At 36.3% G+C, this 26,829-nt stretch overlaps 2 protein-coding genes across 5 annotated transcripts in view; one reads left to right on the top strand and one right to left on the bottom strand.

The window, feature by feature from the left end:
* The first annotated feature begins 7,961 nt into the window (after nucleotides 1-7,961).
* Nucleotides 7,962-15,579, top strand: yrdc (yrdC N(6)-threonylcarbamoyltransferase domain containing). 4 transcript variants are annotated; one of them, XM_059339722.1, is made up of 6 exons: nucleotides 7,962-8,253; nucleotides 10,048-10,243; nucleotides 11,107-11,236; nucleotides 11,322-11,441; nucleotides 12,322-12,452; nucleotides 13,626-14,744. In XM_059339722.1, exons 1-6 carry the CDS (start codon nucleotides 8,082-8,084, stop codon nucleotides 13,720-13,722), a joined length of 846 nt encoding a protein of 281 aa, XP_059195705.1. In that variant the 5' UTR covers nucleotides 7,962-8,081; the 3' UTR covers nucleotides 13,723-14,744. The 4 variants fall into 4 exon arrangements, with proteins under 4 accessions (XP_059195705.1, XP_059195707.1, XP_059195706.1 ...); XM_059339724.1 differs by lacking the exon at nucleotides 13,626-14,744 and adding an exon at nucleotides 14,950-15,579 and having other exon boundaries at nucleotides 7,964-8,253; XM_059339723.1 differs by having other exon boundaries at nucleotides 7,973-8,253; nucleotides 11,107-11,221; nucleotides 13,626-14,743.
* Nucleotides 15,580-20,246: 4,667 nt separating this feature from the next.
* LOC131976614 (glycoprotein endo-alpha-1,2-mannosidase-like protein) overlaps nucleotides 20,247-26,829 on the bottom strand; it is a 29,802-nt gene continuing 23,219 nt past the window's right edge. The window contains exons 3-4 of the mRNA XM_059339721.1: nucleotides 22,829-22,905; nucleotides 20,247-21,341 (exon numbers count right to left, since the gene is read on the bottom strand). Coding sequence (XP_059195704.1) covers nucleotides 20,705-21,341; nucleotides 22,829-22,905 — 714 coding nt within the window. The 3' untranslated portion in view covers nucleotides 20,247-20,704. The remainder of the gene's footprint in view (nucleotides 21,342-22,828; nucleotides 22,906-26,829) is intronic.

Here is a 26,829-nt window from a genome sequence, read left to right as displayed (position 1 = left end):
ATACATGTACATATATACATACATATATATGTGTATATGTATGTATGTATGTATGTATGTATGTATATATATATATATATATATATATATATATATATGTATATACGTACACACGAACTATGAATACTTTCTGTTGAGTCTCATTGCAGTAGTTGAGTTTTTAACAACAGGCTTAGTTTGCTTTTTGAGATTTAGCAACAGTAAATGCTAATGAATGCAGGTAAAAGGGCGGTAGATCCTTTTTGTTATGAACATAATCAAACTGTAAATAATACCGATATTGCGATATTATCCACTCTGATTGAATGAAACAAACGAGTGTTGTCCAAGCACTGATAACTTAAAGAGTTCCACTTTCCTGGCTCCGAGGGCGGGAAAACAAGCCGTGTCTGTATATCCTTGTACTGTACTACAGGTCCTAACAAACGCTTAACGCTGGTATGCAACTGACCAGAATGCACTGTTTTATTAGAGCTATTTAGTTTCAACAAGCACCGCTCCCAGTAGGAAGTTAAATGGGTTGGCCACGTCAATATGAAGTATTTTTGTTTTCTAGGAAGACTAGTGATAATGTGATTATTCTCTCGTTTTCTTTTTTCTTTTTTTTTTACTTCTTTTGACAGTTATTTACTAATTGACAAAAAAAGAACCTGTGATCCAATCTGCCTGTCTTTTTAAGTGAAATCAACACATCAATAAGTTGCCTATAACTTAAAAACTAATTTAAAAAAATGTACATGTTAATTTATTTAAATGCTTGATTCTTTTCATTATACTGATAATAATACTATTATCAAGATAGCAGAAAAATCTATTAATTTATTCCAATCGATTGTTGTGTTTTTTTTTTAAGTTGTGCTGTTATGTTACTGATTTTTTTTATTTTTAACAATGTAATGGGTATTTGCTAAAAGCAAGCATGAGAAAAGAGGCACCTAGAGCAGACTGCACAGTGAAACTTCTGCCTGTTTTGCAAAAATAGTCCACAGTGAAACAGTAAAAGGAACTTTACTGTCGACATCCCACGTTTTAAAGGGTTGTGACCCTCTCAGGGATGCATCAAGTCATAACTGATCCCTTAATTTGTTACTCAGACATACATATGTTTATTTCTCCCCCACACTTGCAGTAGCCCTGCGTTTTTGCTGCACTCTTCCCTGTTTATTGCACACTAACTAACTAACTAACTTGTAAAGTGAGTAATCCGACGGCTCTTTAGTTAGCTAGCTAGCTAGCTAGCTCGCTAGCTGAGGTGCAGCACCACTACAGACTTTTTTTGTACACAACTGCTGTATAATAGTAGCAAAAGACGGTGTCCTGGCGACAGTGTAAATACATTTTAGTGTAAACATATTTGAGAAACTTGTAGATTATTCTAGAATTTGTATTTTTGTATAGACTTTTGAATTACTAACTCTCAGAATTTGGAGCTAATGTAATGTATAAACCCTCGATCCTTGCATTCTCCCCCCTCCCACTGTAACGTTTATGCAGAAGAAGAGTTTTTGCTGTGTTTTTTAGTTGGATAGTTGAAGCGGCTGGGCTTTTGTGCAGTTCCCATATAGTAACTAAAGTATATGTAACACATAGCCTCGTGCTCAGAGTATAATTTAACAGTATTGTTTCACACGGGACACAATGCAATGATCCAGACAGAGTGAAGGCGTTGCGGCCTGTAAACTAGAGTGTAGAGCTACTTGGCCTTACAACATTAACGGTTGCCTTGCCAGATTTGCCATTTAACATGCCAACACACTCATTTTCACGGAGTCTCAGGCGATTACTTCCAGCAGCAGATCAAAAAAAAAGGCAGACAGAAAAACTTAAGATTTCCAGAGAATTTGTATCCGGCTGTTTGGGAAGTCATTAACCCTCCTGTGGTCCTTTTTTTTTTTTTTTTTTTTTTTTTACCCCAAATCATTTTTAACATACCATTTATATAGATTAACTTTCACAGAATTGCTTGAAATTCTTTGAAATATGAATGGAGCATATGTGCCCCTTTGTATCCTTTATAGATAATATCAATTTCAATTTTCTTCATTCATTTTTACCTGTTTTGTTTTTTTTATAGCACCCATGGTCCTCAGACTGGTTTAAGGACATGTAGAAAAAAATTACCAACTTTTTTTCCCCCACCTTTTAAGGCAACTCATGAGCAACACATTGATATATAATTTTCATATTTTTTTCATTATTATTGGTCAATTTAAGTCAAATATACAAAATTAGGCCTCATTTCAAGATTAAAAACTGAATATTTTTCAATAGTTATAGTGGAAAAAAAGTAATAAAACCTGATTTTTTCTTAAATAGTGGGAAAAAAATTCTTGATGGGAATGCACAGAGTAGGTTATGTCAACTTTTAGTGAAACTTGTGTTTTGAAAACATTGTGACATGCAAAAATCAACAATGCTTTCAAAACATAAGTTTTGTAATATTTTAATATAATTATTGAAAAAAATATTCAGGCTTTATTACATTTTTCTCTCTTGAAATGAGGCCTAATTTTGGATATTTGACCAAAATTGACCAATAATGAAAAAAAAATATATGAAATTATATATCAATGTGTTGGTCATGAGTTGCCTTAAAGGGTGAAAAAAAAAAAAGTTGGTAATAATTTTTTCCTGTATAGTCGACGGGAGGACCACAGGAGGGTTAATATGGATTTTCAGCATAAACTGATACAAAAGATACGATTCTACTTGTTTTAAATCCAGGTTGTAGGATCAAACCAAACCTTCATGCATGTCACTTAACAGTTGTTTTGTGTTTTTTTTTCTTTTTCTGCCAAAAGTTAGAAGTGGAGCGTTCCCTTGATGCCAACAGGGCCGTTAGACGTGTTGTGAAGGGCTCCATCACACATTTTGTGCTCTAAAACCATTCCATGTATGCAGTATTTGACAGCCGGAGTGTCTCTACTTGTGTTAAAACAAAAAAAAAATTGGTAACACTTTATATTAAGGAACACATATTTAACAATTAGTTGCTTATTAGCATGCAAATAAGTAACATATTGGCTCTTAATTAGTCATTATTAAGTAGTTATTTACTCATATACAACAACTTCCTTACTTGCTACTAATAACCAATAATTCTGAGGTTGAGGGAAAACTTTAAGAAAATTTTAGTTAGTTTTAGTTTTATAACAGTTTTTTTTTTTTAACTTGTTTTTATTCCAGTTGTTAGTTTTCGTTAACTATAATAACCTTAGTGAGGGAAAACTCTTAGTTAATGTCTTACTGGTTTTATAATAAGGCCATGCAGAATAAAGCATTAATAACTACTTAATGATTAATTAAGAGTCAGTATGTTACTTATTTACATGCTAACAAGCAGCTAATTAATGTTGAACATGTGTTCCCTGATATAAAGTGTTACCAGATAATTTACTCACCATTTCCCTGTGGTGGCACTGGGTGAAATTACTGCCAGGAGTCGATCTCATATCATGAATCTATATTCTCCTACATGCATACAGTCACTGAACACAACTATGCAATTTTACACGTGGCATTCACAAGTTTAAACACGGACTCCAAGACTTCAAGATTTATTCCTCCCGCCGTTAAATTCTACTGAAACACAAACATGCAGAACTCCAGAGGCTTCGGTTGCCTTTCCAATGCATACCATGTTAAAGCATCTTTTAACTTGAGTATATTTCTTCTTTTTTTTATTTTATTATTTAGGGTGGTGTGAATCTGGACTTTGGTCTGTCCAAGTACTGTTCCCATGAATGTTCACCACGGCGCTTTAACCCTTTGATGCACAACAACATGGGTCTAAAGTGATAAGAGATTTTATGTTCTCTATCTTTGCAACAAATTATTTTCATCATTCAGTATTCCAGGTTTTCCTCAATTAGTTTGTTTTTGATCATCATACATCCTAATTGTATGTTTTCCTTTATTAATTTTTGAATAAAATCCATTTTTCTGTCACTCTAATGCACAACATGGGTCAAAAACAGACAGTATAAATAAAATGACCCATATCCATTTTTAGCTAAGATGCTTGCTAAGCTAACTTCTTGGCTAAGTATTTAGCTATGTAATACAAAAACGTTTTTTCTTCATAAAGTATGAGACGCAAAATGGAAATAATGATATGTTGTTATCAAAAACAAGATATTTAAAGAATACTTGGAATATTCAATCATAGAATAGGTTGATATCAAAAGATAGAGCACAGAAACACTCAGCAGCATTAAATAACATGGGGAATGAATGAGACCCATGTTGTGCATCAAAGGGTTCAAACCAACTGGATTTGTTTGACAGAGTACTTAGTGAATGATTCTGTTTTAAGAATTGTTTTGGTCAAATGTATGCAGCTTTTTCCTTTTTTTTTTACTTTGTGTATCATGTTCCATTTGGCTCACTCCACTCAGCCTTTCACATATTAAAACATTTAACATGTGGGTTAATTGGTTGGAAAAGTCAAAACTTAAACTAGCTGCCGAGGTTTTTGTTTTATTGGCCGAGCAGAGGAATAATGGTTTGAGACGTGTCCCAGGTTTTGAAGTTTACCAGAAATGGAAAAAACATCCGCAAATCACTGAGACAGACGTTCATTTGGAAGCAGATTTGTTTGATGAAATGTTGAAAATCTAGAGCTGCAACAATTTGATGAATAATTGGTTTGAGCAGGTTTTTTTTTAAAGACCAAGTCCAAAAATTTTCTGATTTCAGCTTCTTCGATGTGAATATTTCTGGTTTCTTTGTTAGTTTATGACAATAAACTGAATATCTCTTTGGTTTGTGGACAAAACGAGATTTGAGGACGTCAACCAATCAATTAATCATTTAAATAATTGACAGATTAATCGATAATGAAAATAATCATTAGTTGCAGCCCTATTAAAAGTCATAAACCTGATCCAGAGTTATATTTCTAAAAAAAATAGACCTGCTTCCAAATGAATGTCTCGACACCCAAAGAGAGGAATTGTTAAGGAATTGTATTTTTTGAAAAGAATGTATAATGTGAAAATGTTTGCTTATGCTTGTTTCGTATAAAGTAATATGATAAATACATTTCTGAATTGAGAGCAATATACTAATAAACCTTATCCTTGTCACTGAAATATTGGCTTCTTCTGCTCAATTAATTCTTCCGAGACAGTTTGTCTTAATTGACTTTATTTAATCAGATACAAAAATAAAAAGATATAAAGACTGGTCCACTTCTGGTCACTTGTCCCGTGGTAAGGACACGTCCTGGAGGTTTTTTCTCTGTGGGAAATAAGAGGATGACTGAAAAAACAAGTATTATTAACCCTTTATGTCATAACACTAAAACAGATTTTTTTTCCCTGCACATTTTGCATATAATTTGCACTAGGTTGTATATAGTCAAATGTCTTTCTATTAGTTTATTTTTATCGGCTCATGGTCGGCTGTAACAAAGAATCCGCTGTGGGATTAATAAAGTCTAATCTAATCTAAAACATCAATATTTTTTTTCATAAATCTCTTAAACTTCAGACTTGTTCAATACTACCAAATATTAAATCATTTTCAGAATTTTAACCCTTTATATATTTTGATTTTTCCATAATTTCAATTAAAAATGTGGTGCTTATTATAGTTTTTCCCATATTTAAACTAAATTAGTCTATAAGGTGTAATACTGCACTTCTTTTTATCATACCCAGGAAACTGATAAGATTTAATTATATTTTTGTCTTTTTAAGTATTTGCAGACCACATTTCCACCCAGAGAGGAAACAACCATTTAACTGGATGTTGTACCAGGTAGTTGATGTATTTCCCTAGAATCATTTTTAAATGATTGAAAGACATCCAAACAAACATCAGTTTGCTGTGGCCGGCCATTTTTTCCGAGGTTGAGCAATGAAAAGCATTTTACCTCGGAAGTCAGAATTTTCCGAGTGCAATTGAACGCATCATGAAAGGTTGAAGGAGAGAAGAGAGATCTCACCCTGACAACATCAACTAGATCCCACAGGTCCTTCAGGACGTTTCCACACCGCGTGATGAGATCAGAGGTTTGTTCCAGTCTGTCCTCCACATCCTCCCGGCTCTGTCAAGGAAAAATACATTATTATTACATATTGTTTTTAGACAAATAAATCATCAAACGTTAAAGCTTTAAAACTTTTGGAGCTGACCAGTTTGACCAGTGGAGCCTCCTCTTCACTCGGTGCAATCATTTCGTTTTCTGCACAATCTGCAACTGTTTTACAACCAGGTAAATATTAATAATGAGACAATTACACTGAGAGTTGCATGTATTGTTTACCTGTGTCTGAAGCCATGATGACAAATGTATCGTTTGCTCTGTAAACGCTGCATTCCCCCATTGTGCCTCCTTTATTATTGAGCAGGTGCTCACGGCTGATTGCAATTTATCTAATTAAGGAGTGATGCAGAGCGCATGCGCGCAATGTTTATTTTCTTTTTTTCCAACTTCTCTTTATTGGGGTTTTTTCCTTTCGTTCACATACAAAAATAAAGAAGATACATGTTAATTCATGCTTCAAATCAACAAGAAAGAACCGAATGATGGTAGAGAAATAAAAGCAATAAATAAATAAAAAAACAACAAACAAATAAAAACCTAGGTGGAGTCAAATCAAATACCAAAACAATAATAATAAAGTTTTCAAATAAAAATAAGGAGATTTAAATAGTAATCATACAACTTGGAGGATGTCAAGTGTTCTAAAATGTACAGTTGTTAATTTTTCATGGGATTATATTTGGTATAATAGTCCATAAATGGCTGCCATATTGTGTAAAAGGTATTTATCTTACCTCTCAGGGTGAATTTTATTTTTTCTAACTGCAAATGTTTCATTATATCATTCATTAAAGCTTCAATGCAGGGAAATTCTTCTGATATTATTTAGTTTTCCAATAAGGTTGGTAGAGGTAAGTGGTTATACAATATTAGATGTAATTGCACTTTAATTGTTTGTTTTTTCGACTATATAGATAATGTAGTAGTGCACAATTATTTAATTTTTCTTCCTTTCCTTTCCTAAGATGACGGTGAAGTGTTTTAAGTCTCGTCTTAATACCCATTTTTATTCCCTGACTTTTTAACTTTTTTGTGGTCCTCTGTGTCTTTTATTTATTTTACTACATTTAACTACGTCTTTTATTTATTTTACTATGTTTATCTGTTTGATTTTATTGTTTTATTTATAACATAATTTTAGATTTATGCACTTATTGGATTATTTATTGCTTATTGTTATATGGAAATGTTTGTTTTATAGTTTTTATGATTCTATGTACAGCACTTTGGAGACGTTTTTGTTGTTTAAATGTGCTATACAAATAATGTGGATTGGATTGGATGATAAAAAATATAAATTCAATATTTTTGTTTTGACCGTTAGACATTAAAAATATGCGCAGAAATATTTATCAGAAGAAATCTTTCTTTGAAATCTTTTGGAGACCACTCTACAAAAAAAAGAGCATATATGCACTGTAAAAAATGTTTGTAGAAATTACAGTAAAACACTGTCAAATTATATCAGAAATAGGGCGTGAAATTAAAAATGTAATATCACCGTAGTAGACACTTTTAATTACCGTAAATCAAAGAATAGTATAAAACTTTTACTTTTTTCTGTCATAAACTTTAGAAAACACAGTTTTGCTGTAAAAAATATTAGATTTTTCATTTAAAATGAATGGAGAAATACCATAACGTCACAAGGACATAACTACCCTAAAAATAATAGCAGACCAAAGGACCTAAAATGACCAAAAGAGTCACAAAACGACCAAAAAAAGAGACAAGAAATGACCAAAAGAGACACAAAACCATCAAAAAAGACACAAAATGACCAAAAGAGACACAAAACTATCTAAAAAGACACAAAATGACAAAGAAAAAGACAGAAAACGACCAAAAGAGAAATTAAATTATCAAAAAAAAGCCGCGTTGGAGCTGCTGGCCCTTTAAGAAACACGACGTCATTGTTTGGGGGCGTAACCCGGAAGTTCCCTGTTCCTGCTGCTCATTAACGAGGAGACAACATGCTCTCTGCTCCCCGGCAGAGAACCGACACACCTGCTGCTGTAACCTCCGTTTTATGAAGTCTGTCCGTCACATCTTGGTTGAATTAATCAGACCGAGAGGAGTTCACGGTCCCGCCGCCGCTCTGCGCCTCTCAGCGGACATGTTGAAGGAGCTGGAGACCAAAGTGCTGCAGCTGCTGCCGCCGACCTCCAACGGCCCGTCCGCCCCCCAGGAGGGACCCTCAGGTCAGCTGGGTCCCTATAAACTGTGTCATTAGGACCTGGTTAGAGTTTAGCTGCTGAATGAATGTTTACATCATGTTTCTGGTAGAAGGTAACGTAAACATGACAGCATGTTGCATCAGATTCCTGAATTTCCTGTCATGCTTCACAAGGACCTGCCCACTTTAATTAAAAAGGATCAGCACACACACACACACACACACACACACACACACACACACACACACACACACTGTGGTGTAGTAACATCTCTTTGAACAGTAAAGTTATCATGCTTAATGCTACCTGTACATCAGAAGACTGTGAAAAGATTTGGAAAAGACTTCTGGAAAACTATCAGCTCACATCTAAAGACAAGTGTTTAGTGTTTTTAGTCTCACACTGAGATTTTAGATCAGGGGTCTCAAACTCTAGTTACCTGGGGGCCGCTGGAGGCAGTATTAAAATGACCAAAAAAAGACATAAAATTACAGAATACGAATTTTTCGCCACATAATTTGCGAAAAACTGCCCCAAATTTTGCATTGAAGCGAATGGGACGGCCGAAGAAAAAAAAAAATAGCGAAAAAGAACAATAATTGGAGATTTTTAAACGTCTACTTCTCCGGCATAATTTCACCTAGAGACTCCATTTAAACTTTAAACAGTAGACACAAGTCTTGTGTATCGGTGTATTAATCCACGTTTCGATAGGTCATATAGTTTTTTTATCAATCCCTGTTCAATGACCATGATCATTTTTGGAGAAATTCTGAGATTATAATGGGTGTGTATTGCACGGAATGTTCGTGTCACAGTGTGTGACATCATCGCCAGAGTGTAGAGGGAGAGAATAAATTGTCAAAAAATAAATTTGAAAACTGAGCTCCAGGCCGCAAATTCCACTCTACAGAAATAATTTATACATAGAAACGTAGGAAAATTAGTCTTCTCCCTCACAATCCTCTGGTAAAGCTGTCAGAGTTATAGTTTGGGCGTAGGACACACAGATACGCCACCATCATGCACCAACAGCCTCATTGGCTCCCACATTAAAAATCCAGGAAGATTTCTGTAGAAAAACATATTTAACAGTTTTTCATATCACTCCTTCGAAGCTATTTCTTCATTTTTCTTCACAAAAAACATATGTAGCTGTTCAGGAAGAACTCAGGACGCTCAAAGTGAAGTCGGATCAATGATAGGTATTATGGTTTTGTCAAAAAATGCTTTTTGTTCGAGGCCAGAAATTCCAGTCTGTCCACCTCTGGCTGCTGTCACGGTTCCGGAACATTCAACAGCTGCAGTTATTTCTGTTGATTGCTCTGCTCTGATTGCCTTTGATCCTTTGATGTGATTACAGTTACAGGCACACACACACACACACACACACACACACACACACACACAGGTAACTTTATGTGATATTAGTTACACAAAAATACGCGTGTAAGCGCGCACACTCCTCCAGATACACATGTTTCACACACACACACATTTTGAGGTTAAAGGTCATAGGTTGCTGTATAAATAAATACTTGTAAAGGAATGCTTGTTGTAGGTGTGCTCCTTGTATATAATATAGTATCATAACATTACTAGTATTAATTGTTTGAAATCTCTGAAGAATCTCATCATAGTGTACACACACCGGCAGTAGCCCCCGTGGCCCTTTCACAATTTCCTCAGAGGAAATTTTCTTATTATTATTATATATTTGCAATGTAAATATAGCTGATTTACATTATTTTCCTCAGTGTTTTCCATCATGTGTGTTCGGATGACGCCTCATTGACCCTCCTTGCTTTTGAACTGCAGATGGAGCTGAAGTCCTGAGCTGCACGCTGAAGGCTCTGAAGGAGGGCCACGTGGTCGGCGTGCCCACAGACACCATCTACGGCCTGGCGTGTCTGGCCCAGAACTCTGACGCCGTCAGAAAAACCTACGACATCAAGGGACGAAATGAGCATAAACCGCTGGCAATCTGTGTCGGAGAGATCCAGGATATCTATAAGTGAGTTTATTACAGAGTGGGTGTTGTTGTGTGATGGATGGTGGACAGCCGAGGTAATATTAGCCGGTGTTTCTAACGGAGCTGCAGTCTGAATGTAGATTTATTGTCGATCAGTGATGAGTTTCGGTGTCAGTCCTCAGATGTGTGAAGGTTTCTCATAGATCTGCCATATTGCACAAATATATTAGTCATCACATCACAGATGAGTCAGATGGAGACGAGGCAGAGACACATTTTACATTTCGTGTGACAGACGCACCTGCTGTCACAGAAAAAGCACAGTAATCTTTAATTCATTTGCTCTAGGTAACAACAAAGGCTTAGATCAGGGGTCTCAAACTCAAATTACCTGGGGGCCGCTGGAGGCAGTATCAAAATGACCAAAAAAGACACAAAATGACCAAAAAAAGACACAAAATGACTAAAAAAAGAGACAAAGTGACCAAAAAAGACACTAAATTACTTTTAAAAAGAGACAAAATGACCAAACATTACACAGAATTATCAAAAAAGACACCAAATTATTAAAAAAAAGACACTAAATTATTTTAAAAAGACACAAAATTACCCAAAAAAGACACAAAATAACTAGAAAAAGACACAAAATTACAAAAAAAGACACAAAATAACTAGAAAAAGACACAAAATTACAAAAAAGACAGAATTACCAAAAAAGACACACATTTGTTTAAAAAGAGACACAAAATTATTTTAAAAAGTGTTGAGGAGGAGAACACGTTCCCGTCACTTATTCAGTTTTCTCAGTTTCATGTAAACTGGAACAAGGCCAGAAGTCCTATAAAACGCCAATATTGATTTTTAAGCATAGCTCCATTAAACTTAAAGTTTGTGTCCCTGTGCAGGTACTGTAAGGTGAAGGTGAAGGAGGCGTTGCTAGGCGACCTGCTGCCTGGTCCCGTCACTCTGGTGTTTGAAAGATCTGAACTACTGAACCCAGATCTCAACCCCTTTACATCAGTAAGTCAACTTCCTGTAAGTGCATAGCACAGAAAATAAAACTTTAAACATTTCTTATGAAGGTTATCCGTCTGTTGCTGACGTGTCCGTGTCTCCTCAGCTGGTCGGCGTGCGGATCCCCGACCACGCCTTTATGAGACGTCTCTGCCAGATGTGTGCTGAACCGCTGGCCCTGACCAGCGCCAACATCAGCTCACAGAGCAGCACGGTGGCCGTACATGTAAGTGGGAAACATGCATTTATAATAATAAAAGTATGTTTCTGAGCATCTTAATTCAGGTTGAAAGGGTGTCTCTGTTCATTTAAGTTTATAAAATAGTTTTTAATCCCTTAGCATTCCAGAAATATTGCTTTTTTTGCCCTTTACCGCATGGTTTTACCATAACATGGGCATGTACAGTCATGGAAAAAAATATTGGACCCTTGTTTTCTTCAGTTTCTTGTTCATTTTAATGCCTGGTACAACTAAAGGTACATTTGTTTGGACAAATATAATGATGACAACAAAAATAGCTCATAAGAGTTTAATTTAAGAGCTGATATCTAGACATTTAACATTTTTGTTATTATTGGTAATAACCAAAATCACGAGATCAATTTTAAAAAGTGTGTTTATTTTGGAAATGTTAGCCTCTTATAACGACTTTATTTCAAAATGATGACCTTATATCTCATAATTTCACCTTTTATCTCGTAATTATGACTTTTAATCTCATAATTTACTTTTAATCTAATTTTTCCACATTTTTTTATCTCAAATTGAATATTACAAAATTATTTAAAAAAATAAGTATTTTTTTGGTCATTTTGTGTCTTTTTTTGGTCATTATGTGTCTTTTTTTGGTGATAATTTCAAAGTTGTGGAAAAGTCCCATGATGCATTGCGACACTCCCACATGTATTCTGATGCATTTCATTGGCCAAGAGACCGAAAACAGTTGGAAAAAACTACAAATACTACAAAACGACGTATCCGCTTTCCCGCCTTTAATGGTAGAATAACACGAGCGCCCCAACAGGTTTTAATGGTAGAAATGCGGTAATGCTTTCCCGCCTTAAATGGGTTAAATCTGACGGATATGTGTGTGTTTCCCCTGAAGGAGTTCCAGGAGCTGTGGCCCAAACTATCAGTGGTGGTGGACGGAGGACCGATCAGAGACGACAGCCGCCTCGGCTCCACCGTGGTCGACCTCTCAGTTCTCGGCAAATACCGAATCATCAGACCCGGCTGGTGAGTCCATGCTCTCAATGCTTAGCTTTTCACTTTTCTCTCTCCAAATGAAGTCATGAATACTAATAATATCCACAAAAAATCATATCCAGAAGCACTTTACCCTTTGTACCCTCCTCGGAATTTTTTGTACATTTTTCTCTTCCTTTTTTTTTTTCATTTGTTGATCCTTGTGGCTGTGTTACAGCTTGAGGCATGAATTTTTGCAGGAACTTTTCTTTTTAGTAACATTTTTGAAATCCATTGTCATTAATCCTTACATGTCTATTATAATCCATTGGTGCATTTACTACCCCCTCGCCACCCTCGTGGCCAAAAATGTTTTTTCATAACTCTCTTAAACAACTTCAGACTTGTTCAAAACTACCAAACATTAAATCATTTTCAGAATTTTAACCCTTTATATGCCAGTTTATATATTTGAATTTTTCCAAAATTTCCTCCAAAAATACACAAAAAATGATTTTCGACGTTATTCCGAGCTCCAAGTTCCGACTTTCAAGTTCCGACTTTGAGTGTAAATTAAACACACCATACGGCGTTACGGTAAGAACGTGTTAGACCCACCTTCAAAATAAAAGCAAACACGTGTAGCTTTCAAAATTAGAGCACATGGATGTGTTAGCAGAGTCCACCACAGAATTTACAAGAAGACTTTCAAAATAAGATGCCTTAAATAAAACATAGAAGAACCCTTATTCTCCTTTACAATAATTCTCTAAAATATGCAATAATTAAGATGGATTGTGTTTTGTTTTATTTAAAAATAAATGTAAAAATAAATGGCTTGAATCTGCTGTATTTATTAACCTGAGCCAGGCCTTACCACAATGATAATCATATCACAGTCATGCAGGTGTAGTATATTTTTTATAACATACTGGTATCGGATCGTTACTCGGTATCGGGAGGGAAAAAATGGTATCTGAACATCTGTAATTGACTCTCTGCATCGAATCATAATCTTTATAGAGTACATTTTTATGTATTCCCCCCCCCCAAACCTAAAAACTACATCATTGTCTTGTGCATTTTTAAACACATTTGCCATCTCCCAAATCCATCCTACACACTGAATTCTTTGCAGGTTCAGTAGAAAAGTGAAAAAACCTAGTACACAGCATGTAAACTAAATCCAGTCAGAGTGTGAGTTGATATGGAGGATGTTTACAGGTGGAGAACACTGAAACAAACTGTGGGTGGTGGTGAAACGGCTTCAGAAAATCTTGGATATCAACCAGAAACTCAGAACATTTTGATGTCTCTGTGAAGTGTCATTACTGGTGGAAGCTTCCTGAAGCTGCAGTTTTAAAGATAACGCCACATTTTGTATCACTTTCTGTTGAAATGTCAAAGTAATTTGATATTTTTGTATACTTGCTGTATATCAGTAATCAGTATTCTGCCCTACAGAGTCTAACTGCAGTAACTACGCACAGGGTAAAAATGCTTGACAGTTATTTTTTTTTGTAACATTTTTAACTGGCCAGCCAAATGTGTTATAGGTTGTGTGATAAGTGATATGACACTTATTTCTACATGTATTGATGATGTCATTTTTATGCTAAAAAATCAAGACAATTTATTTGGCTCTTGACCCCAAAACTGTAGTTACTGCGTGTAATTTTATCTACTTTTTTAGTTAATCACTATCTACATGATAATTTCCCTATCAAATAAAATCATAACTTCTATTATTCTTGTCTTCACTATTAAACATAATGAAGAAATACAAGACTACACTGTATCACAGTCAAAGTGAAGTCTGCTTTGGTTTTATGTTTAAATTCATTCAAAGAAGACCATGGTAAGTGCAATTACTGCGTTCTGCTTTGGTTTTGAGTTGGATTTTGTAGTTACTGCAATTATTATATCATCATTTCAGAGAAATAAAGCCAAATTGAAAGTTTGGATCTGGGACACTTTCTTTGGGAGGTCAAAAAATAGGAAACATATTTTTATATTTTTACAGGCTTAGAATGAAGTGAATTGGAGACAAAGCAAATATATGTGATCATTCCTTCAGTTTTTACACAACTGAGGAAAAAAGGGAAATGTATTATGTTTGTGGGATTATTGCATTAAAAGCTGCAGATTTTTATTATGTTTGTGGGCATTATTACACATGCTTTAAAGGCGTATTTCCTGTAAAGATTCTCTGCTGCATGCATCAAGCACCTGCCAGTGTTGTTGATTTACTGCTGAGCTTTGTGGTGAAGCAACAGTGTCATCATCATGTTCTCCTGCTGGGAGGAGCAGCCTCCTGCTGCACCTGCTGCACCTGCTGCACCATAAATCACCTGCTGAACAAAGTGTAGGCTGGCATGTGCAGTCTGAATATGTAAATACTCACATAATCACTTTGTTTTTTCTGCATAACTTATATATATATATATATATATATATATATATATATATATATATAGAAAGGGGAACGTTTATTGGATTGTGTTCTCTCCCACATTAAAGCAGGAATGACTGTACTTTGTGTTTTCAGCGCCTTCTCTTCTACGGTTGACGTGCTGGAGCATAAATACGGGCTGTCAGAGGACTCGGGGACAGAATGACCTTTGACCTCTCCACACTCCACAACACACGCTGAGACGCACAACCAGCTTTGACCCCCGCGGGGCTTCTTCAGACAAGACGAGTCCTCTTTCATGTTTCATGTTCACAAGGACTCGAGGACTAGAACTCAGGAACGACTCGAGGGCCGCTATTGTTGTTCTGACGGCTGCTTTAAGGTCGGGACTTATTCTTTGATGACCATATCTTCTGCCTTAATATGTATCTACTGATCTATTATGTGGGATTTTAAAGTATCATTTATACAGAAACAAGGTCAGCTATATAGTACGGGGATTTTTTGCATAAAAATTTAAATAATATCTATTTGTTTTTTCACAGTTTGGTGGCAGAAAGACAATACAATTTTATTTTTTCAGTCCTTTCAGTCCACTTGTCCACTTCCAAAAACACTATAAAACTATTCCTGATATATGTTTTATTCAATTTTTTTTGGGTTAAATCTTTTGATCAACTTCAGTCCTGATCAAAACTATCAAATATTGAATAATCATCAGGATTTTAACCCTTAAAATGCCAGTTTGACTACTAATTTTGTGTTTTTTTTCTTTGAAAAACAGTGACATCATGTAATCAAACTGGCATTTAAAGGGTTAAAATCATCAAAATCTTTGAAGGTTTAATAGTTTTGAGCAGGGCGGAAGTTGTTTAAGAGGTTTATGCAGAAAAAAAGTAGAAAAAAATATTAAACTGTAAAGTTTTTATAGCATTTGAGAGGTGGACATTTTCAGCCCGAAGGGTCTGAAAGGGTAGTAAATGTGTACACAGTGTATTATTATTATTATAGAGCCATTGGAAAAAATTAAATTTGAATTTCAAGATATATCAAGAAAGAAATCCTTCTTCCAAAAATCATGTAATTTGCAGTATCAGAGCCAAAATTATTGCCAAAACAAAAGTGAAAATTGACAAATATGGCTGAAAATGCCCACATATTCTTAAACGGTTGGATGTGTCGACTTTACATCAAACTTTTTGAGTCCAGAACTATTTTTTTATTAACTTATGAATCCCCTTTATTTATTGTATTCACATGTCAATTTCAAGACTTAAACTACAATCAGTCGCCAGTCGCTCCAGTTACAATAATTGTTTTATATTGTAACTTAAACTAAATAACATTAACAAGTTTGAAAATACTGTAATATTTCAGATTGACCACAAAACCAGATAAAAACACTAAATCTGAGGGAAATGATCTTGCTGCATGGACAGATAATTTACCTTGACAAGATTTCTTAAATTAAGATTATTACATCTAATAATAATGTTGAACGCTTAAAATAAGAAATTATTCTTAAAACAAGATAAATTATCTAACACTTCTAAATCTAAAGTTTTTTTTATCTTGGTAAGAAACAAATAATTCGCAGTTCATCACTGCTTGAAGCTTTAATTTATCTCTTTTGTACATTTTTTTGTCTTTTTGGGTCAGAAGATGTAAAAAGACACAAAATGACAAAAAAAAAAGACACAAAAGACGTAAAATCCCAAAAAAGACACAAAAACTTTTACATTACAAACATTTTGTGACCAAAAGAAGATGTAAAAAGACACAAAAAGAACAAAAAAGACACAAAAGACGTAAAATCACAAAAAAAGACATATAAAGACAAAAAATTATCAAACAATAAAGACAAATAAACACCAAAAATAGACACAAAAGCTTTTTCTTATCCTGGTAAGAAACTAATAATCATCAGGTCACTCTGCTCGGGCCAGTTCATCGCTGCTGGCAGCTTTAATTTATCTTGTTTTAAGAGTTAATTTCTTATTTTAAGTGTTCAACATGCTTATTTCTAGAATCAACAATCTCAATTCAAGACATCTTGTCAAGGTAAATTATCTGTCCATGCAGCAAGATCATTTCCCTCAGATTTACTGTTTTTATCTGGGTTTTTTTTGCAGTGCAAATGGAGAAAAGATGTGAAATTCTTCATCTGCTTTTCTTTTAAAAACTGGAGCTTTTATTTTCAATTCATCAATTGATGTAAACTTGTTTTGATTGTACAACCTTGGCACCGCCACAATAAAAGTTTTTTTTTTCAGTATAAGAGTCTTATTCATCATAAGAAAATATTTGTCTGCCTTTATTTTTAGGTGTCTGGAGGTTAAGTGTTTTATAAATATGAAAAAGAAACGGAGACCACTCAGAAGCGCCCTTCACAACCCAAGAGCTTCCTTTTTATTCTCCAAACCGCCCGTCTGAAAGCACCTTTTACTTTAATAGACAGCAGGATTTCATTAAATCTAAATAACACAAATCCACATGGCAGAGTGCTCCAGTAAGTGGTGCATTTTTATTCATATCGCCTCGGCCGTAACACTTAACCTCTGATTCTGCTGTTTGTACTTGAGTGACAGAAGGGAATGTGTGAATGAACATGGCTTCTTTCCATAAAGGCTATTACATCAAAACTCAGAGCGATTATCAGGCAGGTCTGTGAATATTAAGGAGAAAAAAGCAAAATTCTGACTGTTTTTACAACCGTAAGGCCGAGTTTAACATAACTTCACTTTGACGGCAGAGACTCCAGAAATTAACATAACCTGGCCGAGAAATAGAGAAATAAAACCACAAATTATCATTTTTACACTTTGGTTTCTGTAAGGAGTAATAACTGAGGTATAATGTGTTGAATTAGCTTTAGAGTAGGGCTGGGCGATAGTTCAATATGCTAATTTAAAGGTCTGATTCTGAATAATTATGTACTCAAATTGAAAACATGCACATACTAACTCAAAAATATTTTAAATAATTTTCTCTCTAATTTCACATAAGACTTATGTTCATTCTTCACGAAAATTCTTAAAGGTGCAGCATGAAATTATTTGAAAAATTCCCAGGTCGTCAAATGCTGACGCTTTGCACTTCTTCCTCCATAATTGCATACTGCACTTTTTGATCAATTAGTTGAGAAAATATTATTTTAATACTTTTCATGTGTCAAGTATTTAATTCACACAGGAGTAAACAAATATTGGCATTACTGTGCGGGTTTTCATATAGACTATTTATTTACTGAATTACCACAAAACGGTAATTCTGTATTGAGATATTTGTTGTCATCACTATGAAATGACCACTATCATAATAAGATTTTGGCCATATCACCCAGCCCTTATTTAGAGGTGATAATAGATTAATTTTGTTACCATTGATGAGAACCATGCTAGCTGCTCCCCCGTTACGCTAACTGTATGGGCTGAAATATGTGCCACCAGAAACTGAATTTGAATTATTTATATTTGAATTTGAATTGCTTAACTTGAATAATTGCATTAAAAAACTGAATTTGAATCACATGATTTGAATGTGAATGGTATAATTTGAATTACTGCATTAAAAAACTGAATATGAATTGTAATTTGAAATTGAATTTATTAGTTTGTAACTGAACATTCAGTTCTCACAATTCAATTTAAATTTTCTGCGACGAACATCCGGGTAGTTGAGGCAGAGCAATCGAGCTCAGATACACAGAGCGCCTCTTCGGCCAATCAGCACCTCCGTTTTCTTTTGTAACATTTGTTGCTACCCGGTTGCCATAGCGCCTCATCGGCCAATCAATGGTCAAGCCAGTCAAACTTCTTCCTCAATTTCATGGCGAGTGGCAACCGGGTAGCAACAAATGTTACAAAAGAAAATGGAGGTGCTGATTGGCTGAAGAGTCGCTATGGCAACCAGGTAGCAACAAATGTTACAAAAGAAAACGGAGCTGCTGATTTGCCAAAGAGGCGCTATGGCAACCAGGTAGCAACAAATGTTACAAAATAAATTGGAGCTGCTGATTGGCCGAAGAGGCTCTCTGTGTATCTGAGCTCGATTGCTCTGCCTCAACTACCCGGATGTTCGTCGCAGAAAATTAAAATTGAATTTTGCAAACTGAATTTGAATTGTGAAACTGAATATTCAGTTCCAAACGAATTAATTCAATTTCAAAAAACAATTCAGATTCAGTTTTTTAATGCAATGATTCAAATTGAACAGTTCAAATTCAAATGATGTGATTCAATTTCAGTTTTTTTTAATGCAATTAATCAAGTTAAGCAATTCAAATATAAATAATTCAAATTCAGTTTCTGGTGGAACATATTTTAGCCCATTATATAACATTGGGATCAATCTTCTCATCTAACTGTCTGGCAAAAAAAGGCTAATTAATGTATTTCCCAAAATGCTAAACTGTCCTGACCCTTCCATGCTGCTTCACCAGTCCTTTCAAACCATTTCAAACCATTTCAAACCATATTAAACCATATTAAACCATATTAAACCACAAGTCATCACCATTTCAGCAAAACCAACATCAGTGTCTCATTCATTTTGGCAACAAGTTGTGGATAAAAGCAAAAAAACCATAAATCAGAATCAGCCAAGTAAGAGTGTACTTGTTGCTCTGAATGTTCACACATAAGAAAATGTGTGTATATTGTAATTAATTCTATTATTAAACTGCAGAAGGAGAACCGAGGTCCTTAACGTGGGGACGGTTTTCTCACTGTTGTTTGTTCACTTAATGAAAAAGAGTCTCAAAGACCAGAGGAGGCCTACAGACCCTTCAGACCCCCACAATAACCTTCTTTACCCAGAAACTCACCACAACAACCACACCACCAACGCACTGTCCTATTTTTTGCAGATCAGCACATGTGCACAAAAATACACACACACTCACATCCAGTCGAGTTAAAGGTAAAAACATGTCCACATACACTCACATCTATAGATCAGTCTGTACATTCACCCCTTCTCTTTTGTTCTCCTGTCTTTCATGTGAACACACTGTAAAAAAAAAAAAAAAGGTGTCTAAAAACCAGATAAAAACAGTAAATCTGAGGGAAATGATCTTGCTGCATAAGACAGATAATTTACCTTGACAAGATTTCTTAAATTAAGATGATTAAATCTAGAAATAAGCATGTTGAACACTTAAAATAAGAAATTAACTCTTAAAACAAGATAAATTATCTAACACTTCTAAATCTAAAGTTTTTTTTATCTTTGTAAGAAACAAATAATCATCAGGTCACTCTGCTCGGGCCAGTTCATCGCTGCTGGCAGCTTTAATTGATCTCTTTTGTACTTTTTTTGTCTTTTTTGGTCATTTTGAGACCAAAAGAAGATGTAAAAAGACACAAAATGACCAAAAAAAGACACAAAAGACATAAAATCACAAAAAGACATAAAAAGTACTGAGTGCAGTGCACTCTGCTCAGGCCAGAAAAAGAAACAAAAAGACCAAAAAAGACAAAGAAGACGTAAATTCACAAAAAAAACACAAAAAGTTTTTCTTATCCTGGTGAGAAACTAATAATCATCAGGTCACTCTGCTCGGGCCAGTTCATCGCTGCTTGCAGCTTTAATTTATCTTGTTTTAAGAGTTAATTTCTTATTTTAAGCGTTCAACATGCTTATTTCTAGATTTAATAATCTTAATTTAAGAAATCTTGTCAAGGTAAATTATCTGTCCATGCAGCAAGATCATTTCCCTCAGATTTACTGTTTTTATCTTGTTTTCAGAACCCCTTTTTTAGCCGTGAAGGTAAAAGCATGTCCACATAGACGTACATTCACCCCTCTCTCTCTCTCTTTTGTTCTCTAGTCTTTCATGTGAACACTCTTCTCTCTGCAGCATGCTGTTTGAAGTCCGTTTGATGGAAGCTCACATGAGCCACTGTTCCTTCTCTTTGTTGAACTGCTCCGCCCAGCGGCGGGTCAGCTCCAGGTAGTAGTCGGGTCCATGTGGCTGGTAGTCCAGGTACACCCGGGTCACCGTCTTTTTAGGCACCGCCCTCTCTATCTGCGTGCCCTCGTGCCATTCGTTAAAAGACGTGATGGTGACCACCTCCGGCCTCACGTTGAGCGCCGCCTGCAGGGCCGTCTCGTAGTAGCGCCCGTTGACCCGGTTGCGCATGTTGTGGTTGTTCCACGGGCGGATGCTGGTGTCGATGTACCCGGGTCCCACGCTGGGGATGAACAGGAGGTTATTGCCGTCGCAGAAGGCTTTGATGGCCTTCCAGTTCTGGTGGGAGGAGCCGAAGGAGAAACCGTTGGAGGCGAAGTAAGTGTACATGCCGTCGAAGCCGCCCGCCAGGATGTCGTGCTTGTGGCGTTCCTCCACGATCAGGGCGATGAAGACGGAGTCGTAGGCCGAGCCGCGCACGCTGTGGGAGCCGGTGGGGGTCAGGAACTCGGACCAGGACTCTGGAGGAGTCAGGTAGGAGTCGTAGATGTAGAACAGAGGGAGGCTCTTCCCCGTTCTGGAGGTGAACTTGTAGAAGGCTCCGTGGTCACCGTACCTTTAAAGACAACAGTATAGTCACAGAATAACACGTGAGTTAGTGGTGAACAAGGTTATTATAGTTAACGAAAGCTAGCTAACGAAATAATGAAAACTAGAATTGAAAACACATTTTCGTTAACTGAAATAAGGAATAAAAACGAGTTTTTAAAAAACGATAACTAACTGAAACTGTATTTTGTGGTCACAAAACTAACTAAAATTATAGTGAAAATGTCCTTCGTTTTCGTCTTTGTCAACTTTTTTCATACGTAAACCTTTTTGGTTGATATGAAATCTATTTCATCTATCTGGTTAAATGACTTAATAAACTTATTGGGGCTGAGATGGATCAGACAAAGGAAATGAAGGAAACATTTATTGTGACCTTATTGAATCTGGCACCCAACAAATACCCCATTACTAAAAACTAAAACTAACACTAAAACTAATAAAAACTAAACTAAAACTAAGCGTTTTCCAAAAAATCAAACTAATCAAAACTAGCAAACTCACTCTAAAAACGAACTAAAACTAACTGAATTGGAAGGCAAAAATTGACAACGAAATTAAAACTAAAACTAATGAAAAATCCAAAACTATTATAACCTTGTTGCTGAAACGGTAAGTGGATTAATGATTAGCTGGTTAAGTCAAGAACTTTGATGATGATGATGATGCAAGTAGTGTGGCCAAAAATGTAAACTTTCTCCTGAGACCAACAGAGAAGGGCTGCATGATTATGGCCAAAATTATAATCACAATTATTTTGATCAATATTGTAATCACGATTATTCATCATTGTAGGGAAAACATCTGTATTTTTTTAAGATATTTTTTAGCTTTATTGACAGGAGAGATTGAGAGTGAAAGGGGGAGACAGATTGGAAGACATGAGGGAAAGGACTCCGAGCCGGATTCGAACCCGGGCCGCCCGCTCACGAGGACTGGGCCTCTGTGGTACGCGCTCTACCAGGTGTGCCACCGGAAACGCCCCGCATCTGTATTTTTATTGCACTACTTGAACACCTCCTGCAGCAGCAGCACATACACACTGTACTGCTACAGAGCTAACTGTTAGCCTGTTAGCAATTTGCAGACTGGACGCTAAGGGGTTAACATCCCCTCCGGCTCTGCAGCTGGGAGAGACTGCTGCAGGAGGACTGGGCCGCTTCGACTCGTTCTTACTCTTCTTAATGAGCTGCCGGCCCCCGCAGGGAGACACACCAATCATCACCATCACTATTGAGGCAAAATATATAATTTGCTTTCTATTTCTTGTTTAAATGTTTGGAGGGTTTGTGTTGTACATGACAGCTGCTCATTTTCAGAGCAACCTTGATATTCAAAGGTTAGAGAAAAAGCTTTTACCCCCAACAGTCATCAATTAGTCATGAAACTAGTCTTACATAATATCAAAAGCTTCCTTAAAGTATTTCAGTATTTGTAACTAATGTTCGTTGAATTCTTAGTAAGTAGAGTCGGGGATGGAGAAGCAGAGCTCACCTGTCGATGATATACTTGATGTTGTCATGTACACTCTGGTCGTTTCGTCCTCTGTATGGTTGGAGGTGAAATGCAACCTGGGAAACATGCAGAAAGATATACACCGTGTTAGTTTCCATTATTCTATTACTGTCATTACAAACACTTTAGAATAGTTCATTGATCAAGGTTATAGTATCGTATGTCCAAATATATATATGTACATTTAAAAAAAAAAAAACATTTTATAGTCCCCAAAATAAAGGCATACTAGTGTATGTCAAAAAATGTCAAACATTGAAAAGTCATTGTGTAGCTTGGCCAGATATGCCTAAAAACGCTTTATGTTTTTTGGACATACAATTTCTTTTAGCATGATCAATGAACAATTATAAAGAAAACACCATATAATATTATGTCCAAAAATGAAAAATAAAAATTTGCATACTACAGTAGGCCTATGTTGAAAAATGTCCAAAATGGTGCTAATTAGCCGTGTTTCCTTTAGGGGGAAGAGTGGCCACTGGGAAAGTCTCAGGCCACGCCCTCTTAAATGTCTCCATCACAAAAAGGCCCCAGAGGGATTTAGAGACTCTGGAGGTGACGTATGGTTTTCGATCGTTGCGACGGATTAAACACGGGAGACACTGCGACCGCCGCCGCTAACTGTGCACAAAGTCAGCAGCTGATCATAAACAAAGCAGCATGGCTAATTATGCACAGCTTCTCTGCTGATCATAAACATAGTGATGGTGAATTAACCGGCATCGCTAACTGTGCACAGAGTGTCCGAGTGAACACCTCCTGCAGCAGCAGCACATACACACTGTACTGCTACAGAGCTAACTGTTAGCCTGTTAGAAATTTGCAGACTGGACGCTAAGGGGTTAACATCCCCTCTGGCTCTGCAGCTGGGAGAGACTGCTGCAGGAGGAATGTGCCTCTTCGACTCGTTCTTACTCTTCTTGACGAGCCGCCGGCCCCCGCAGCTCGTTAAGAAGAGCTGTAAAATTGCTAATTACAGCAACAAAGTTGATAAGTTGGCAACACTGCTTCGCTGGCTTTTACAAATGGCGCGTGTTGTTGTGGCGTTGAGTACTACGTCACATCCTGCTTAGCGATCTATCCAATCAGTAACCAGGCTTTTTACAGGGGAGAAAAAAGACCCTGCTCTTCTACAGGGATTAAAAAAGTCCGCTCCGGACAGCTCATATTCAAATTAGGGGCTTTTTCGGCGAGTAAGACCTGCCTTATTCTGGGTATTGGGCGGTAGTGGGAACAGCCCTACAGTACAGTATACCATAAAAGTGTGTTTAATGTACACATTCCCCTTGCCGTCTTCAATCATATGCTGGCTCGGTCATCAAAACGTTAAGAACCCCTGCCCTGCATCATAGTACAATATCAGGCATCTGGTTCCTCATCCCTAGATGTTAGAGACGACTGTACTTGTTTACAGGTTTTCTAAAACCTATAAATAAAAGAGTGAAACACAGACTGACGCCAACATTACAGCATGCTGCAGTTGGTCCAAGCCGATCCTTCTGTAGAGAATGGGACTGTAAAGTAACATGTTTTCACTGTTTCGTTTTTAAAGACAAATCCTGTCACAGTGGTGGTGAAGTGGTGCCCCTCCAGGGACCTTTGTAACGCTCTGTTAATGGCCCAGTTAGAAACGTGTATTTGCATTTGATGAACAAAAGCAGCAGTAGGAACAAGGGGACCTGAAGTGACATGTACACAAAAAGTGCTTTAGTTGAATATTTTAAGGAATGTCCAGAGAATTCAGAGACTTTGAATAATGCATGATCAAGGCGAAACACTTTTCTTCTCCAGCAGCGGACACCCAAGGGGAACAATGTGAAGAAAAAGGGCTTTTTAAGATGTTGGAGGCCAACAGCAACTAAATGAATGTACGAAAACAAAAGCATGAAATAATCTAACACGGTTACTGTCTCTGTCACCCACCACACAACAACCTGCTTGTATCCTTCACAGTTATATTCATCCCACATGCTTTTTTCTTTTCTCTTGTACAATGCTGCACACCATGTGAATTACAATTATGGTACAATTATCCTTTGCAATTATGTTATTATATCTTTTGTTTTTGTCATACAATGCTGCTCACCCAGTGTGTATTACAATTTCAGGTGCAATTAACCTATGCAATTACTCATCAAGGACATTTCTGTACAAGTGAAAGGTGTATATGTTGTATACAGCTATTTGAGCCTAAAAAAAACCCCCAATGTTACCCTATGGAGAGGTTAGAGTGGATGACATCATCGCTAGAGTGCAGAGGGAGAGAAAAATTTGTCAAAAAATACATTTGGAAACTGTGCTCGAGGCCGAAAATGCCACTCTACAGAAATAATTTATACATAGAAACATAGGAAAATTAGTCTTCTCAGTCACAATCCTCTGGTAAAGCTGTCAGAGTTATAGTTTGGGCGTAGGACGCACAGATGATCCACCAACACCACCCACCGCCTCATAGACCGCCATGGTAAAAAAGGCGGGAAAATTTCTGAAGGGAAGCAAAGGAACCATTTTCTTCTGATCGCTCTAAACAACAAATTTCTTCATTTTTCTTCACAAAACACATATGTAGACATTCAGGAAGAACTCAGGATGCTCAAAGTGAAGTCGGTTCAATGATTGGAGCTACGGTTTTGCCAAAAATGCTTTCTGTTTGAGGGGTATTTTTAGCTGTTTTCCTGTCTATCTCAGTGCCGTCAAATTCCACAGCTGCAGTTGATTTCAGTTGATTGCTGTGCTCTGATTGGTGGACGCCACCTGGCCCTGGTTGCTTGGCTACCAAATCCTAACCCCCCAGAAAGACAAACAGACAGACAGACAAACACCTGATTTATTATCTTACGGGACTTACTACTCTTTTCCATTTTTAAAAAAAGTTCAAATAATCTAATAATGTATGGCTGAGAGTCACGGGCCGGAGTCAAGCATGCTCAAAATGTCTTTAGAAATGTTCTAGTTTATTTTAAGTTTCTTGCTTCATTTGTATTTTTGTCACGTTTTAATCTTTTCTTGACTGTTGAGCTGCTCTAACAGGTGAATTTCCCCAGTGTGGGATCAATATTTATTTTATTATTTTGGCCTCATTTGTCTGATTCCTCTCTTTAATCCTTATAAAACCCTGATTTAATTCTGCATTTATACCAGTATTTTTGCTTGAATTAGACTAAGAAAGCTCAGACAAATGTTATTTCTAAAGTGATGGATGGCCTAGAGGAAATGTTAAGTGATCATTAGAGTTATTAAGATTTATCCTGAGGGAAACATGAATATATGTAGCAAATTTCATGGTAATCCGTTCAACATTTGCAGAGACATTTCACCCAGAACCTGGAGTGTCTCCTGGTGGCGCTAGAGTAAAAGTCAGGGGATCAACAAAGTCATTAAGCACCCACAGCTTGAATCCCACCATGAATGTCTTTGCAAAATGTCATGGTAATCCATCTTATGGTTGTTGAAATATTTCAGTCTGGAGTTGCTGCCAGAGAGGCTGACTGTCCCCTCCACAGAGCCACCCTGTTAGCTAAAAAGCACCAACATGGAGGGAAAATCTGCAGGATTAAAACGCACGTATCACAAAAATGCATCAAAAAAAGATTAAATGTGTTTGAGTGTCTGCTGCACTGCAAAAAGCCACCTCTCAAAAACAAGAAGAAAAAGTAAAAAAAATAGGTGTATTTTGCCTGAAAATAGCTAAATTATCTGCCAATCGAAGAAGAAAATTTGTCTTGTCAAGACTTTCCAAAACAAGTAAAAATATCTTATCTCAATTAACCCAAAAATAGCTTATAATTAGTGTATTCTTACTAATCACAAGTGCATTTTTCTTGATTCTAATGAAATACACGTGACCTACTTTCTCAATATGTTGAAAAATATTCTTGAATTAATAATCAGTAAATGCTAGAGACATAATGATACATAGGCATTATATTTCTAGAAACCAGCAAAGTCAGACTAAAAACTAGTGAACTTTTCTTGAT

The sequence above is a fragment of the Centropristis striata genome, chromosome 8 (assembly GCF_030273125.1).
Source record: "Centropristis striata isolate RG_2023a ecotype Rhode Island chromosome 8, C.striata_1.0, whole genome shotgun sequence".
Taxonomy (NCBI): domain Eukaryota; kingdom Metazoa; phylum Chordata; class Actinopteri; order Perciformes; family Serranidae; genus Centropristis; species Centropristis striata.
This window is presented reverse-complemented; position numbering and strand designations above follow the sequence as displayed.